Below are 16,228 nucleotides of genomic sequence, written 5' to 3'. Positions count from 1 at the left end.
GGGCACCAGCACTCACATCAAGAAACAATATTGCCAGCCCCCTGCAAGCACTCCTGCCATGTCCTCTTTCTGTCATTAATCATCTCCCCAAAGATACAGATACACCAATACCATGAATATAAGGACTATGAACCAAAATCATAGATGAGTTTTGAAGTTCTAAAAAATGGAATCATAGCCAGGAGCGGTGGCTCAAGGCTGTGATCCCAGCACTTTGGGATGCTGAGGTGGGTGGATCACGAGGTCAGGAGACCGAGACCAGCCTAGCCAACATAGTGAAACCCCACCTCTACTAAATACACAAAAAATTAGCTGGGCGTGGTGGTGGGCACCTGTAATCCCAGCTACTCGGGAGGTTGAGGGACAAGAATCGCTTGAACCCAAGAGGAGGAGGTTGCAGTGAGCCTGCCTGGTGACACAGTGAGACTCTGTCTCAAAAAAAAAAAAAAAAAAAAAGGAATCATGTAATATATTTCCTTTGTCATTAATTCAATATGTTTGTGAGAATAACCTATGTTGCTCAATGTCGTCAAAGATTGTTCATTCTCATTGCTCTAGAGTACTCCATTATGTGAATGTATCGTGTGGTTTATCCATTCTGCTGTTGATAGACATTTGGGCTGTTTCCAGTTGAGGGTTGTTATGAATAGTATTGCTATGGATATCCTTGTGCATGTCTTTTGATGCATATCTGTATACATTTTTGTTGGGTAGATACCCAGTAAGATTGGATGGCAAATTTGTGCAACTCAAAAGCAAATGTTCCTGCCACGACTCTCCACCCCCTGCCTCCATCATCCAGTTCTGCTTTTCGCATTACATCCAATAAAGGTTCTCTTTCATTAAATGGAGCCAATCTCACCGATTTTTCTGAAACAGCTTTATTATCAGCCTATTTGAGGCATCAATCTGAGTATTTTGCTACGTGTCAAAGGGAATATAAAAGAGGAGAAGGCACAGTCATTACCCCTAAGGAGTTGCTTTCAAGTTGGAAACGACCAGTACTTAAAAAATAATTCAAGAGCTAACCTGTACAGTACAGACTTTAAGTACCTGGACAATCAGAAAGATCAGTGAGGTCACCCAGAAGGAACCTGAAAAGATTTCTAGAAAAAGCAGGCATGGAACTGAACCACCCAAAAATGACTCGGGTTTTGCTTTTGAGATAGTTTCACCATTGTTTCAACATATCCTAAAATACCCGAACTCTCCTTTTTCTTTGACTGTTCCACAAGCAGGCCTTCCTTCTTCCCAGACACCAACTTAAATTATTTTTCTTGTTTGCTGTTTATTTTCCATTTCAAAGGAGAGTAGGGATTGGTTGCTATAGCAACAGCTACTTCTCCACATTAATCCTGAATTTCATCAGATGTTCGGTTTGACAGTCCTGTTCTGTCCTCTGATCATTTGGCTTTCACAACCAGGCTAATGACCCAGCTCCCAGAGATTGCCTCCTGCAGCTCTCGAGGTTAATAACACAACGTGTAGAACTTGAGAAAATGTGTATTATAAAAACAGTGCTCTGGTCTGAGGGAAACGCTGATGAGTGAGGAGATCCTGGGATTTTAAGCATCCACTGGCCACGTGGCAGCAGAATACACTGGGCTGTTTTGGAAGAAAGAGGCCTGGAAAGCAGAGAGAATGAGGACCAATTTACAGGATGTGCCAGGAAGGGTGGGCTTTTAGAAAGGGAGAATTTCTTTCTGTAACCTCCAGGGAGGAAGAGTCCTTTGTTGAGTTTTTTGGTTAGTTGGTTGGTTGGTTTTCTTGTTTGTTTGTTGAGACAGGGTCTTGCTTTGTCACACAGGCGGGAGTGCAGTGGCAAGATCTCGGCTCACTGCAACCTCCGCCTCCCAGGCTTAAGTGATCCTCCTGTCTCAGTCTCCCAAGTAGCTAAGACCACAGGCACATACCACCACTCCTGGCTAATCTTTGTAATTTTTTTATTATTTATTTATTTATTATTATTATCTTTTTTTTTTTTTTTTTTTTGCCATGTTGCCCAGGCTGCTCTCAAACATCTGAACTCAAGCCATTGGCCCACCTCGGCCTCCCAAAATGCTGGGATTACAGGTGTGAGTCTCTGCACCCAGCCCATCTGTTGATTTTAATAAAAAAGGCCTAGGGCCTAGGAGTGGCCCCATGAGAATTCTCTTCACACCTTTGCCTTCTATCAGCTCCGTCTCCTAGGTGGCATCCAGGGTGCTGCCATTTCTTCCACGGCACTGCCTCCCTAGGCAGCAGCGTTTTTGTCATTTTCCCAAAATCTCAGACCAAAGTACCTTTCCAGTCCTCATGGGTGCTCTTTTATTAAAGGTCAGGACAATCCTCACAGAAAGTAGCTTATTTTTCACTTCAAAAATGAAGTGATCTTTTCTTTGAAAGGACTGTCTGCAAACCAACTGAGTCACTTAGTCAATACAAGATTCGTTCTTCAAAACTTTCCACCCTAGAAGTCAATTTCAAATACCTCGTGGGCTCACGGCTTCACTAAATGGTCCTCTGATCTCTTGAATCTGAAAGCCCAGAGCAGTGAGGATGAGAAATGTAAACTGGCATCTCCCTGTCAATAAATTGGTCTGAGTTGATTCAGTGCAGTTCCTGGTTTGCATAACAAAAGGCTTTTTTGTTCACTCACTGTCTTTTCTTGAACCAAAACTCTTTCTAGATGTTGGCTGGCATGCCTGAAGAGAACCACAGCCAACGAGGCCACCCACGGCCAGACGTGGACTCCACGGAAGGCAGAAGAAATGGTAAGAAAGTGTAGAAGCCACCTGCAGAAGAGGGGATGCAGAAGCCTTGCCAAGACCCATCCATGCCTGCTAGGATTAATAGTGCCAATGGGGCCCAATATCCAATCCTAGGAAGGCAGGGGATGTGGTCAGGATAGAGAGAGAAGTTGTGTGGGAGAGGGGACTTGACAACACCATGCTGGACAAGCCACTGGACTCCACCCTCCTTCCACAACCATCCCTGGGGAGCATTTCTAGAAACCAAGAAAGACCCTAAGGTGGAAATGGGCTCTATCAGCCATCACCACAGGCTCATGATACACACTCAATATCACACACGCACTCCAGAGCCTCCCTGATCATTCCCTCTATTGCTCTGTCTCAGCCTTTGTGTCATACACAACACACACACACCACTCTCTCTCTCTCTCTCTCTCAAAAAAACACAACTCACTCACACAATCCTGAACATAGAAAGCCCCAGCAATTGATCAGAACCTCTCACAACTACCCCCAGAAAGAAGCAAGGGTTCTTGTACTTGATGCCGTGAACTTCTGAAAAAGCATGCTCCCCAGTTCTGGCAGTGATGGGGATAGAAATACCTTTGTGAAGAGAGCCTTAGTCTTCCACCCCTGGAAACCCTGGCAGAGGGCTTTGATACAGGGGTTCATCTCACCCTCACCACCTCACCAAGGTGGAAAGGCCAGGCCCCTGGTCATCACACCTCTGGCTCCAGCCACTTCCCAGTTGGGTGACCTTGGCAAGTTACTTAGCCTTTCTGTACCGCAGGCTCTTCCTCTGCTAAAACGAAGCCTCTACCTTGTGCCTCATAGTAAGTATTATCACACCACACGGCAGCAAGCGTAAGCAGAAGTGTTAGCTGTTCCGATTCAGCAGCAAATGGGAACTAAGGAAGACATCAAATCCAGAATTATGGGTATGCAGTGGCAGAGTCCATACCCAAGGCTGCATTCGTGCCCTTGAGGTATGTGTGTGATGGGCTGGAGGTGGAGGAATGGCAGAAATAGTGAATGAACACTTAAAGACATCGGAGGATTCGAGTGCCCCCCAGTAAAAGCTGAGGTGAAGGCAAACCTAGCTCTCTTCCATTCTTTGGTGCCTAGGGCCATTCCAAGCATGGGTGTCAATCTCTGAGCCATACCTACCAGAGGCACCTGCTGTCAGAAGTCATGGCGGGGAGCACAAATTCCCCAAATCAAAAAAAATCCCAGACTCTGTAGGTTAAAAGTTACAGTTCATCTAATCTGACCCCCCTTTCAATATCCAAATCCCCGCTGTTGTACATGGCCATTGTGGAGGCCCCTCTTCTGTGCTCTGTGAGCCTTCCCAAATGCATGCTGGTGACTGTCTGTGCAAATTAAGAAAGCTATCCCAGTTCATTCCGAAAGACTCCATAGTAAAGGGCAATAGAGTTGGTTTTTTTTTTTTCTTTAAACATTAGTGTCAAGTATAAGTGGCATTATTTAAGGCACTGGAAAATACTGAATTCCAGGAAACCCAGGAGGGCGAGGCAGGACAGCCTGGGAGTAGCGTTAGTTTGTAGCTGTTTTGTTTCTGATCTCCAGCCTCTAGAAAAATGACTTGGGTGTAATCAAAAGAAAACAATGAAAGTAATAACTTGAAGGTCAAATAGCTAACTTAATAGGAAACTCATTAGAAACATGGCTGGACAGGCTCACAGCTGAAGCGCTCGTTCACATGATTACACGTGAAGAGAACGCTCCGGGGCTGTGTTACGAACAGGGGCGAGTCCTCAGTTCGGATCCAGTCTGCAGGGACTTCATGTGGAACTTGTGAATCTGGCAGCAGAGGGAGTGTGTTAAAATGCTCAATGATTTGCCATGGGTTCAAAAGAGTAAACACAAGCATAATACACTACTTTGCCAAGTTCAACAAACCGTTTCATGGGGCTCTGAGTCTCTGATGAGGGCAGCAACCCAACAGCTAAGTACACCCAAGCCCGAACGTATCACTCACTGCTCACTGGTGACTGCCGCCAGACACACGTTCTTCCCTGGAATTCACTGATGATAAGTGATCAGACCAAGACACGTTTCCAGAGCAGGGCTCATTTTCTCTTTGTTGTAGGAGTAAGCCTGTATTTCTCAGCCTGGTCAATTACACTGGAATATTTGCAGGTGAGACCCAGGCATCAGCATTTTTTACAAACTCCTCATGAGATTTTAATATGCCTCCATCGTTCAGAATCACTGACAGGCAAGCTGGCCTCAATCTTCTTCTCTTCTCCAACCTCCCAACAGAAGTTTCTACCCCAGCCAGAAAGGACATCTCACTGATCCCTAGATATGACATCAGGAATAATCAATTCCATTTCTTGAGCATGGCCCTGGCACGGTGCTTAGCAATTTTATTCACTAGCTCATTTAATCCTACATTATCTATAGAGTAGCTAGCTACTGGTCCCATTTTATAGACAGGGAAACAGCCTCAGAAAGCTTAGTCACTAGCCCAAGGTCACACAGCAGTAACTGGCAGTGCAATTGGCTCATTCGAATCCCAGCCTACGTGGATGACAAATTTACACTCTTGCCCTACTATTAGGTTGGTGCAGAAGTGATTGCGGTTTCCACCATTACTTTAATGAATGGTACCCGAAACAAAAGTGTTAATAGAACAGTACCTGGAACAAAAGTGCTCAATACATTTTTGTAAAACACATGAATGATTCAAAGACTAAATAAGCAAAGGAATGAATGAGAACAGTGGGTAATGTTAAGCATCATTGATCTTGTTAGATCAATTCAGCCACTCTCTGCCTTCAGAACAAACTAAATCAGGACCTGCTTGCAAATCTTCCTGGCTGAGAACCCTGGAGTAGCACAGTTGTGTCTGAGAAGAGAAACATAAACTGCTTGTAAGTATTTCCAAATAACTGATGCTAGAAATACAGCCCTGCTTTTGTTTCTAAGGAAACAAGAATCAATTATTTGGAAGGTTTTGCTTCTAACCTTCTATGGAGGGGTTTTTCTAGCACAGTGGGGTTGTCAAATTTGGGTGTACATCAGAGCCACCTGGAGGGCTAATGATTACTCTGGGTGCTGGAACCCACCCTCAGCGTTTCCAGTTCAGCAGGTCTGGGGCAGACTCCAGCTGGTCCGAGACTGCCCTTTGAGAACTGCTGCTTAAATGCATTATTAAGCAGTTTACCAGGGTCCTGCCATTCTCAAGAGGTGATTTTCCAGGGGCACAGGATGGAGCAGCAACACTTTCTGATTCCAGGACCTGTGCTGGGGTCTGCGGAAACATCTTACACAAGCTCCACTGCCCCTGGCCACAAGCTGGAGGTCAGAGTGGGGGGTGGGGGCAATGCCGTGTACAATAAGGAATATAGGCTTTTCCACAGCCCCTGTCTCTTGATTTCTCTTCTGCTTCTCTGGATTTTTAGAGCAGTGATTTTCGCCAAGAGTGATATCTCCCCCTAGAAAGACCTATCCAAACCTCAGGGAGCACAGGTAGCTTGCAAAAGCATATTGTAGTGCAATTTCTCTAGTAAGATGAGAGGAGCTTTTAACTGATAGTGCACTCATCCAAAGTGTCTTCATGGTGGGAATTCAGAGAATATTTGAGAATACAGACTTATTATAACTTATCTTCTCATGGGCAGGATGCTTAAGGCTCACAGGGTGGGGGCATGAGATTCAAATGCTTATCAAAGGACGTGTTTGTCTATTTCGTTTCTTTTCAAGTTGGAGAAACACTTCCAACGGATGAGAGATCACAGTTAACAAATGCCAAAGAGGCTTCCAACTTTGTCCCAGAAACCCAGGATCACCCTTACCTAAAATAGGAGAAGTGATGAAAGGGTTGGCCAGTTCCAGCGTATCACAATGCAAAGAACCCATAAAGAGATGCAATCTTGCATGGCCAAGAGGAGAGATTTCCAGAAACCAAAACCAAGGTGTCAAAGGGAAGTCACAGGCCGAATCTCCCCCACCCCTCCACCCACCTTTTCAATTTTATATACCGGACTGTTACCAGATGGGATGCTAAAGATGTTTGTTCTCAGTGGTTTTGCAGATCGGGTCTCCTAGGCTTTCAAAGGGGAAGTGGGGGTGAGACAGCATGCCTTTGATGTTTGAACTTCGGTCCTGAAATCAGAACCTCAGGCAAAAGCTGTTTTTATCTCTTCCATCCTAGGCAACCCAGTTGAAAGCTCCAGTGGGTACTTCCTTTTCAGCTGTTTTTTCCATATTGTCAATTACCTCCCTGCTGAGAGAATGGAATTCCTTTGACTGGAAACAGGGGTCCCTCTTTGAGATGGTGCCAGAGATTTCTTTCTTTTCTCTTGATTAGGCTCCCCTCGGTATCACACACTGAAAAGCGTAGGTCTATCCTCTTTTATTTACTTAGCATCAGAAGGCAGTTATGTTTGTATTTACACAGAGTTGACAAATTTGAGGGTTAATCACCTTCACCCACGGGTCAATAGGAGAGTTAACCCCAGGGTTTGGTTCAAGAAAGATACATTTGAAAGGAATTATTTTTGAGATTTGGTGAGCAGCAGAGTTGCTTCAGTGAAGTCACAGATTTCACAGGCCTGTGGGTATTGTGATTATATAAAAATCAAATTTTCATGGTGTTCTGCAGTTTAGAAAACACTTGACCTATGAGTTTAACATAATTGAACCCCAACCTTCTTCCTCAGATGCTGGCAGAAGTATTTTCTAAAATGCCTACAAAGCTAGGATTTAATGCTGTCAGATATGTAAGACTGCAGCCTCTATGAAGACTGGGAATTCTCCATATCACAGGGTCTAGAATAATACTTCCTTCCAATTAGCGGTCTCTGCAGACCACCAAATGACCTGGTTAGTATCGGGAGCACCGAGTTCTGAGTGTCGCTGCCTGGGTTCAACTCTCGGATCCACCACTTATTAGCTGGTAACCTTAGAAAATGGACTTTGCCCCTAAAGCTGAATTTTCCTTACCAAAAAATAGGGATCTTAACATTTCATATTTCCCAGATACAAGGGTTAAACGAGATAGTACATGCACACCTCCTAGCCCAAGGTAAACACTCAATAACTCCTTGCTATTACTAGTACTATTTTATTTTATTTGTTTTTGTGAGATAGGGTCTCACTCTGTCACCCAGGCTGGAATGCAGTGGCACAAACTTGGCTCTTCACTGAAACCTCTGCCTCCCAGGTTCAAGCGATTCTCCCACCTTAACCTCCTGAGTAGCTGGGACTACAGGCATGTGCCGCCACATCCAGCTAATTTTTTGTATTTTTGGTAGAGACGGGGTTTTACCATGTTGCCCAGGCTGGTCTCAAACTCTTGAGCTCAAGTGAGGCCAGAGGATCCACCAAAAATACCTCACTTGAGCTCAAGAGTTCGAGACCAGCCTGGGCAACATGATGAAACCCCATCTCTAGCAACATGACCTCCCAGAGTGCTGGGATTACCGGCGTGAGCCACCACGCCCGGCCTTAGTATTATTTTAAAATGTAAATCAAAAAACACCACTTCCTCCTTTCTAGCAGTTTCCCATCATTCCTTATAAAGAATCCACACTCCTTCCTCTGGCCAGTGTGGTCCAGATCTAGCCTTCTCCACCTCCTTCTCCTGTTACCCTCCTCCTCACCCCTGCAAACCTCCCAGATCCTTTGTCCCTTCTACCCATACCAGTGCCTTCTCTCCTCTGAGCATTTGTGCATGCTGTTCCCTTTGTATGGAATTCCCAGGACTCTGAAGGGCTTAGTCTCTGCTTCATTCAGGTCTTCACTCAATAACCACTTACTCAAAAGTCTTTCAGCTCAAGACTCAGTTCGAAAGGGACCGCCTAGTCTGTTCACTTTGTTGACTCTCCATCTCCTCTCCTTGAATGGCAGCTCCAAGAAGGACAGGAGCTTGTTTTGTTGGCCCCTGTATTCCTAGTGCCTAGAATAGGGCCTGGCACATAGTAAGCACTTTATTAGCATTTTTATTAATGAATAAGTCACGTTTTCTCTAGAACTGGTATTTCAATATCACCGGTGAGTACAGCTCAAGATGATGGCTCCCTTTCATGAAAACCCACACTTTCTAAACATACAGGGTTAGGCACATCATTGCGTTGTCATGTTGCTATTGTTGTTTTGTAGATGTTGTTGTTGCTGCTGTCACTATGTGTGTGCACATTTGGCTCTTTATTTTAATCATAAAGATCTTTGCTAAAGAAGACATTGGCAAGTTCTTTTACAGCTTCTACTCCTTTGGCTGGTATCCGAATAGCCACTTGGTGCCTTAGCATCCATTTCTTTCTAAGCAAATTAATGCATTTCTGCACCAAGCTAAGGCTCTTGATTGGCCTGTCAACCAATCGGCTTTCGGAGAGAAGGTTCCCCTCTCATTCTGTGAGTAGCAGGGAGACCAGCAGATGGGCTCACAGACTCGGGTCCCACCACCACTGTTGCCACCCTTCTTGCCCCTACCACACCTCCAGGTTGCAGCAGGGGCAGGCAGGGGCAGAATGGAAAAGGCCAGGCTGAGGTGGCCTGCAGAGCCAGCAAAAGACGACACAGGATCAGAAATACAGGGATGAGACAAGGCAGAGCAAGAAAACAAAGGGGACCAGGAGACCCATCACGTAGCCGTGACACCCAGCATGAAGAGCTGAATTGCATCCCCACAAAAACTCAGGCATTGAGTACACCGAATACTTCAGAATGTGACCCTATTTGGACACAGAGTCTTTACGGAGATAAGTTAAAATGAGGTCCTTAGCACAGGCCCAAATCCAATATGACTGGTGTTCTCATGAGAAGAGGAAATTTGGACACAGACACATGTGGTGGTAAGAGGTATGAAGACATAGTTAGAAGTCGGCCATCTATAAGTCAAGGAGGGAGGCCTGGAACAGATCCTTCCCTCACCACCCTCAGAAAGAATTAACTTTGATCTCAGACTTCCAGCCTCCAGAATTGTGAGAAAATACATTTCTGTTGCTTAAGTCACCAGTCTATGGTATTTTCTTATAACAGCCCTAACAAACTAACACACCCAGCAAGTCATTAAACCTTCTAGAGCCTCAGTTTCCACAACTGCAAAATGGGAATCCCTGGCCTGCCCACCTCACAGGTTTGCTGTGGGGATAAAATGAGACCAGATGTTGGAGATGTTTGTAAACTATGAAGAGTTCTACAGATGACAGGATGTCTAACTTCACTTTCAGAGCTGGATCTTTGGGTCCTATTGGGCAAGAAAGCAGATAAAGGCATGGGATCCTGGGACTGTGGTTCCCAGTGAGAGGTGCAGGAGCTGGAATACAGCCTTGGCAATCTCCTGCTCCCAACCCCCAGGGAAGGGAGGGGAGCTGCCCTCCTCCACAGTTATTTAGTGGATGTGGGAGAAACAGAACTTGCGTGGGAGAAGGGAAAGGGAACAGAACAGAAACTGGAGAGCTCTAAGAAATTAAAAGAAAGAAAAAGGACACATGTAAGACCCCGGGAGTTTTCTGGATAAAAACAACACCTTTTATTTGCATGATACCCTGCAGGTCACAAAACACTTGGAGGCACTGGGTTCTCGTTAACCTACTTGAGGTCAGGAATGCCTTTGAGAGTCTGATGAAAGCTACATACCCTCTCTCAGAAAAAAGTAACTCATGCACACAACACATAAAACATTATAGAGCAGCACTGTCCAGCAGAACTTTCTATGAGGATGAAAATGTTCTGTAGCTATGCTGTCCCATACGGTCGCCACTAGCCTCCTGTGGCTACTGAGCACATGAAACATGGCTAGTGTGACTGGGGAAATGAATTTTAAATTATTTTGTTTTAATTATTTTCCATTTAAATATCCACCTGTGGCTAGTGGCTTTTGTGTTGGACAACATAGTTACATACTATTCCAAGGGATTCACAGATCCCTGCAGCTCATCCATGAAATACCCTTGTCAATGGACCCCATGTTATGAACTATTTGTGATGATTACAGTGTTCTCATAATAATTATCTCTTTTTTTGAGCTTACCGGATACATGTATCATGCCATTTAATCCTGTTGAAAACCCCATGACAGAGCTAGAATGGTCATCCCCATTTTATAGATGTGATTACTGAGGCACTGAGAAGCCTACCATCTTACCCCAAGTGTTGTACCTAGATCACAGTGGAGGACTGGGGACTGAAACTGAAGACCTCCTGATGTGAGACCTCAAGTCTTCCCCAACTCTCTAAAACCTGTCCTAAGGGTTTCACCAACTGAAGCCCCGGTTCCCTCCTGAGGCCTTGATAGAAATTATTTCTAGTAACCTAAAGAACTTCCATTCGCACTGCTATGCATCTTTAAAGTGACAAGCAAGAGCTTTGGGGGCTTCTCTTCTCCTTAAAGCCTCCAGCCCGGGCTCTACTGAGGCCAACTTCACGTTGGTAACTGAGTATTCTTCCATTAAGGTTTGTCTCTGATCTTCTCTTTGGCAGAGGGATGGTTTCCTGTTCTCCATTAGTCCTGTCTGATTCCCAAGGCCATAGAGGGCATGGTGCTGGTAAAGAAGTCGGGTTTCTCCATGTGGGATGCCAGCGACCACACACTGCCTCTCAAATAAAGAACCCGGAACCTTCATGCTGGGAATGCACTCTCTTTGCCTTCTACTCTGGGCCAAGAAATCCCAAATCACAATAGTGTTCACAGGCCACAGGACCATATGGGTCCACACCATACAGGTCAATCCTTCACCATGGCCTATGGAGCTTAACAAAACTCATTTCCACGTTGTGTCTGTGTCTCTACTCACTTCTAACTTCTAAAACTTCCCCTCATTCACCAGGCATATTCAGATTTTATCTTATCAGCCTGGAATTCTATTTTCCCCAATTCCTCCCCCATCAAAAAATTCCTTCAAGGCCCAGCCCAAATGCCATACACCTCCATGAAAACTTCCAGCCCCCAAGCTTCCAGAACATGGTACCAAAATATACTGCTTACATGTCTACTGATATGCTTTGGCTGTCTCCCCACCCAAATCTCATCTTGAATTGCAGTTTCCATAATCCCTACGTGTTGTGGGAGAGACCCGGAGGGAGGTAATTTAATCATGGGGGCAGTTACCCTCATGCTGTTCTCGTGATAGTGAGTAAGTTCTCACAAGATCTGATGATTCTATAAGGGGCTTTTCCCCCTTTTGCTTGGCACTTATCCTTCCTCCGTCCATGTGAAGAAGGACATGTTTGCTTCCCCTTCCACCATGATTGTAAGTTTCCTGAGGCCTCCCCAGCCTTGCAGAACTGTTGAGTCAATTAAATCTCTTTCCTTTATAAATTACCCACTCTTGGACTGTTCTTTACAGCAGCATGAGAACAAACTACATCTACATAGCACTTTTTCCACACTGTCTTGTATTGCTTTTTTTTTTTTTTTTTTTTTTTGACAGAGTCTCACTTGGTCACCCAGGCTGGAATGCAATGGCACAATCTCAGCTCACTGCAACCTCTGCCTCCCGGGTTCAAGTTATTCTCCTGTCTCAGCCTTCCAAATAGCTGGGATTACAGGCACATGCCACCACACTCAGGTAATTTTTGTATTTTTAGGAGAGATAGGGTTTCACCATGTTGGCCAGGCTGGTCTCAAACCCCTGACCTCAAGTGATCCTCCTGCCTCGGCCTCTCAAAGTGCTGGGATTACAGGCGTGAGCCACTGTGTCCGACCTGTATTGCTTCCTGAGTGTGGGATCCATGTTGCTTCTTGAGTGTGTGGTCCATATCACATTCAGCTTTTAAATTTCTAACCTCATTGAACAGAGTGCTTGACAAGAAGTAGACACTCAGTAGACTAGTGGTTCTCAAACTTATTAAAACACAGATTGCTGAGCCCCACCCAGAGAGTTTCAGATTCAGCAGGTCCTGGGTGAAGCCTGAGAATCTGCACTTCTAATAATCTCAAGTGACACTGATGCCACTGGCCTAGGGAAGCACTGTAAGCTTGAGAAGCACTGTAAGAGGTGTTTGTGGCATAAATAAAAGATGGAATGGATTAAAATTTCCCTTAAAAATCCTATCACCAAGGGCTCCAAAAATGAGCCTTCAAATGACCAGGATAAAAGAAATATATTACCAACATTTACTTCTAGATAAGAGGCAAAAATAGAAGCAGCAGAAAAAAAGAATGGCAACAAAAGATTAGGGAACCAGATGAAAAATGAAAACTGTCAGAAAAACTTTAGGAGCACCACTGTTGGTTTCCTTTTAGCCCTACCTGATAACTTTTTACAATCAGACCAGAAATTAAAAATAAGTTCATTTTTCCTTTTTTTTTTTTTTTTTTTTTTGTTAAACAGAGTCTCACTCTGTTACCCAGGCTGGAGTGCAGTGGCACAGTCTCAGCTCACTGCCACCTCTATCTCCCTAGCTCAAGTGATTCTCGTGCCTCAGCCTCCTGAGTAGCTGGGACTACAGGTACGCACCACCATGCCTGGTTACTTTTTGCATTTTTAGTAGAGACAGGTTTCGCCATGTTGGCCAGGCAGGTCTCAAATTCCTGACCTCAAGTCATCTGCCTGCCTCAGCCTCCCAAAGTGCCAGGATCACAGGCATAAGCCATCGCACCTGGCAATAAGTTTATTTTTCTGACTCAGTCATGTATTTTTAAATATTCTAGGGAAACACTCTGACTCAGTAAAACCAAAATTGGGAAATTTTCATAAGAAAATAATCAGAAATGAATGTCAAAATGATGCACAAGGAGAGTTGTGAAGACCAGTTTACAATAACCAGAAATTTGGAACAACTTAAGTGTTTGGCAAAAGAAATTAGATTCAATAAATTATGGTATGTCCATAAACAGAATGCTATAAAACCTTTTCAAAGGTCTTTACAGGGGAATATTTATTGATACAGAAAAGATGCATGAGACAACAAATGAAAAAATAATCAAGCTAAAAAATAGTTTAAATAGCATGATCTAACTGGACAAAACCCACAAATAGATATAGAGAAATAGATAAAAACAGAGCTATGGAAAGAAAGCTATTTACCAAATTGGGAGTTAGGACAAAAATTATTTTTTAATTTTAACATTTCTATTTCAATCATTTCTACAATAAACACATACTGCTGTGTAATTTATTTACAGGGTCTTAAAAAATAAATGATAGTCTGTAGGCGGCTTATTCTCTCCATTTCTTCTCATGAAGGACCAAAGAGTTGAATTGAAGCCTGAGCATTTGTATAAGCTTTTCCCCACCCTGCTCTTTGGCAAACACCAACACAATTTGGGCTCCATTTATAAGGCATCTGCTGCACCAACCCTCTTTCTTGGTGCTTACTGGACCTGCTCAGGGTTAATTTCTAACTCAAAGAACCTAACTTTGAATAACTCCATACCACCGGCAAAGCGACTGACTTTGGGGAATGACATTTACAACGTATCCACTGTTATTTGGTCACCCAGCAAACTGTCATTTTTCAGAAACCAGGGCTGTCTCACAGACTGCCTTTCAATAAGGTGGGTTGCTTAGCAACTGCCAAGGAATTAAGAAGACAGAATAAGGCATCTGCCAGAGATATTTTATGACCAAAATGAGCTGCACTCATGTGTCTGGTTGTGTTCAAGGTAACCAAGTAAGAGATAACACCGGACTATTTTTGCATCATGAGGAAAAATACTTGGCTTCTGCCCAGAAGGGCAATTATCTCAAAGTCTTGGCAGGCCCCATGGTATGAGAAATGGTAACTGATACGGGGGTGAAAAAAAAAAAATCACTGACCTTCATAAATACTGATGATATGAGGATGGTTGAGAGATGACATGATCTCAATCTCTCGTCTGATGTGAACCATGTCTTGTTCATCCTTAATTTTGTCCTTACGAATGGATTTTATAGCAACCTATAAAGTCAGGAAATGAAATGTTATTCAGAGAACTAAACAGATGCAAATCAGCCATTGGGGGAGTTTGGAAAATAAATACAGATGTTACTTGTTGGCAGAACCGACAATAACCAAAACAAAGCTTGGAAAAGCCCCCTGTCATGTCTTTCATATATAGCAAAAACATTCTTCTCCCGGCAACAGAAAACATCAGGTTTTAACAGCCTGGGATTTGTGATGGTGGTTTTTGTTTTTGTTCTTGTTTTGTTTTGTTTTTGTTTTTTTCATAAAGCAGAGGCTGCTTAACACGGCCAGAGTCATTTACTCGAGGAACCCTGATGCCTTGAAAAAAGAAAAAAGGCAAGTTCAGTTTACAGGGTATTGATGATTAAACATGGTTAGGTGAAACTGGTTACCACTCAGCTCCACTGTGCAGCTGCCACAGCGGTGGCTATAAAGAATCATTACTGCCTGGCCAACCTCAAGGCCAGCTCTGCCTCAAGCCTTGGTTTTTAAGACTCCAGGCTATGCTGTGTTTACGCAAGGGCTCAGAAGCGAATTCCTTCCTACATCCTTCCTCTTGCTCAAGGCACCTTCAATAGCACATGGTATGACTAGAGGGCTCTTCTGGAGACAAATCAGGGTAAAACAAAGCGAGTGACAGCTCATCTCCCTGCCCGACCCCTGTCAATTTCCAAAGCTCAGTGCCAAAGTTGCAAATCCAAACTGCAGAGACCTGCTAGGGCCAACACACAGAGCAATTACTCAAAAGAAACACACCAAGAAAAAGGCAATGAATGACAACAGGAACCTAATAAGGAAAAGCGTGTTTGCCAATGGATTCATCTTTGCTCATAAACAAGCTGGTTGGTAACTTAATCAGATTGGCTCTAAGTGGGCCAAAAACTACTTGAGGAAGGAGCATCCATGGGTAACAAAGAAGCCCACCAATCAATGTGCTGCCGGATCAGAAAGCCTGCCCAGTTCCCTTCCAGGCTGGTCCTCTTGTGACCTCGACTCTCATCAGTGGAGGTCAGGTAAACTTTCCTAGGGGAAAGGCAGCTAAACCATCCTTCTGGATTATAAGGGCATAGAGTTATCTGGAGCAAAGAAAGTCCTCGTTATCAGCAACCCACGGCTACACCTTGCCTATCACACAGTCAACCCCAGCCAGCCTCAGCAGGGATATATTCACTTCTGGGAGCACGTGCTACTTCTGACTTGCACCAGCTCTCCACCAAGCACTACAAATGGAAACATTTCTAAAATACATCAGTCCGTCTATGACTCAACAAGAACTGGGTAGCTGTTATGACTGTTTTCGCTATGTGCTGACCTCCCAAAAGACAGGTTATGTCTGACTAGCAGCTCCCTGGATTTCTCCTTTGCAGTCTCCTTATCCCAGTTGTGATTAAGTCAGCATTTGTGTCTTTACTTGACTCTACACTGGTAGGGATCTTATTCACTGCTTTTTTTTAACTCCAGTCCTTAACACCATGCTTGGCATATGGTAGACTCGAGAAAACATTTAGTGTAGACAGGCAGGCAGGTAGATAAAAAAGGAAGGAAAGATGAAGGAAAGGAGGGAAGCTAAAGGGAGGGGAGGGTTGATGTTATTAACTGATGCAAGCTCAGACCAGAGAAGTGGTAGCAGAACTGGG

At 44.2% G+C, this 16,228-nt stretch overlaps 1 protein-coding gene across 1 annotated transcript in view; it reads right to left on the bottom strand.

Moving 5' to 3' along the window:
• The window catches only part of LOC105497695 (NUAK family kinase 1), a 76,509-nt gene that overhangs the window by 29,393 nt on the left and 30,888 nt on the right, over positions 1–16,228 (bottom strand). The window contains exon 2 of the mRNA XM_011768983.3: positions 14,465–14,585. Coding sequence (XP_011767285.2) covers positions 14,465–14,585 — 121 coding nt within the window. The remainder of the gene's footprint in view (positions 1–14,464; positions 14,586–16,228) is intronic.

Source organism: Macaca nemestrina, chromosome 10 (genome assembly GCF_043159975.1).
Source record: "Macaca nemestrina isolate mMacNem1 chromosome 10, mMacNem.hap1, whole genome shotgun sequence".
In the NCBI taxonomy this organism is placed as follows: domain Eukaryota; kingdom Metazoa; phylum Chordata; class Mammalia; order Primates; family Cercopithecidae; genus Macaca; species Macaca nemestrina.
Note: the sequence above shows the minus strand (reverse complement) of the source record. Positions and strands in the feature narration are given on the sequence as shown.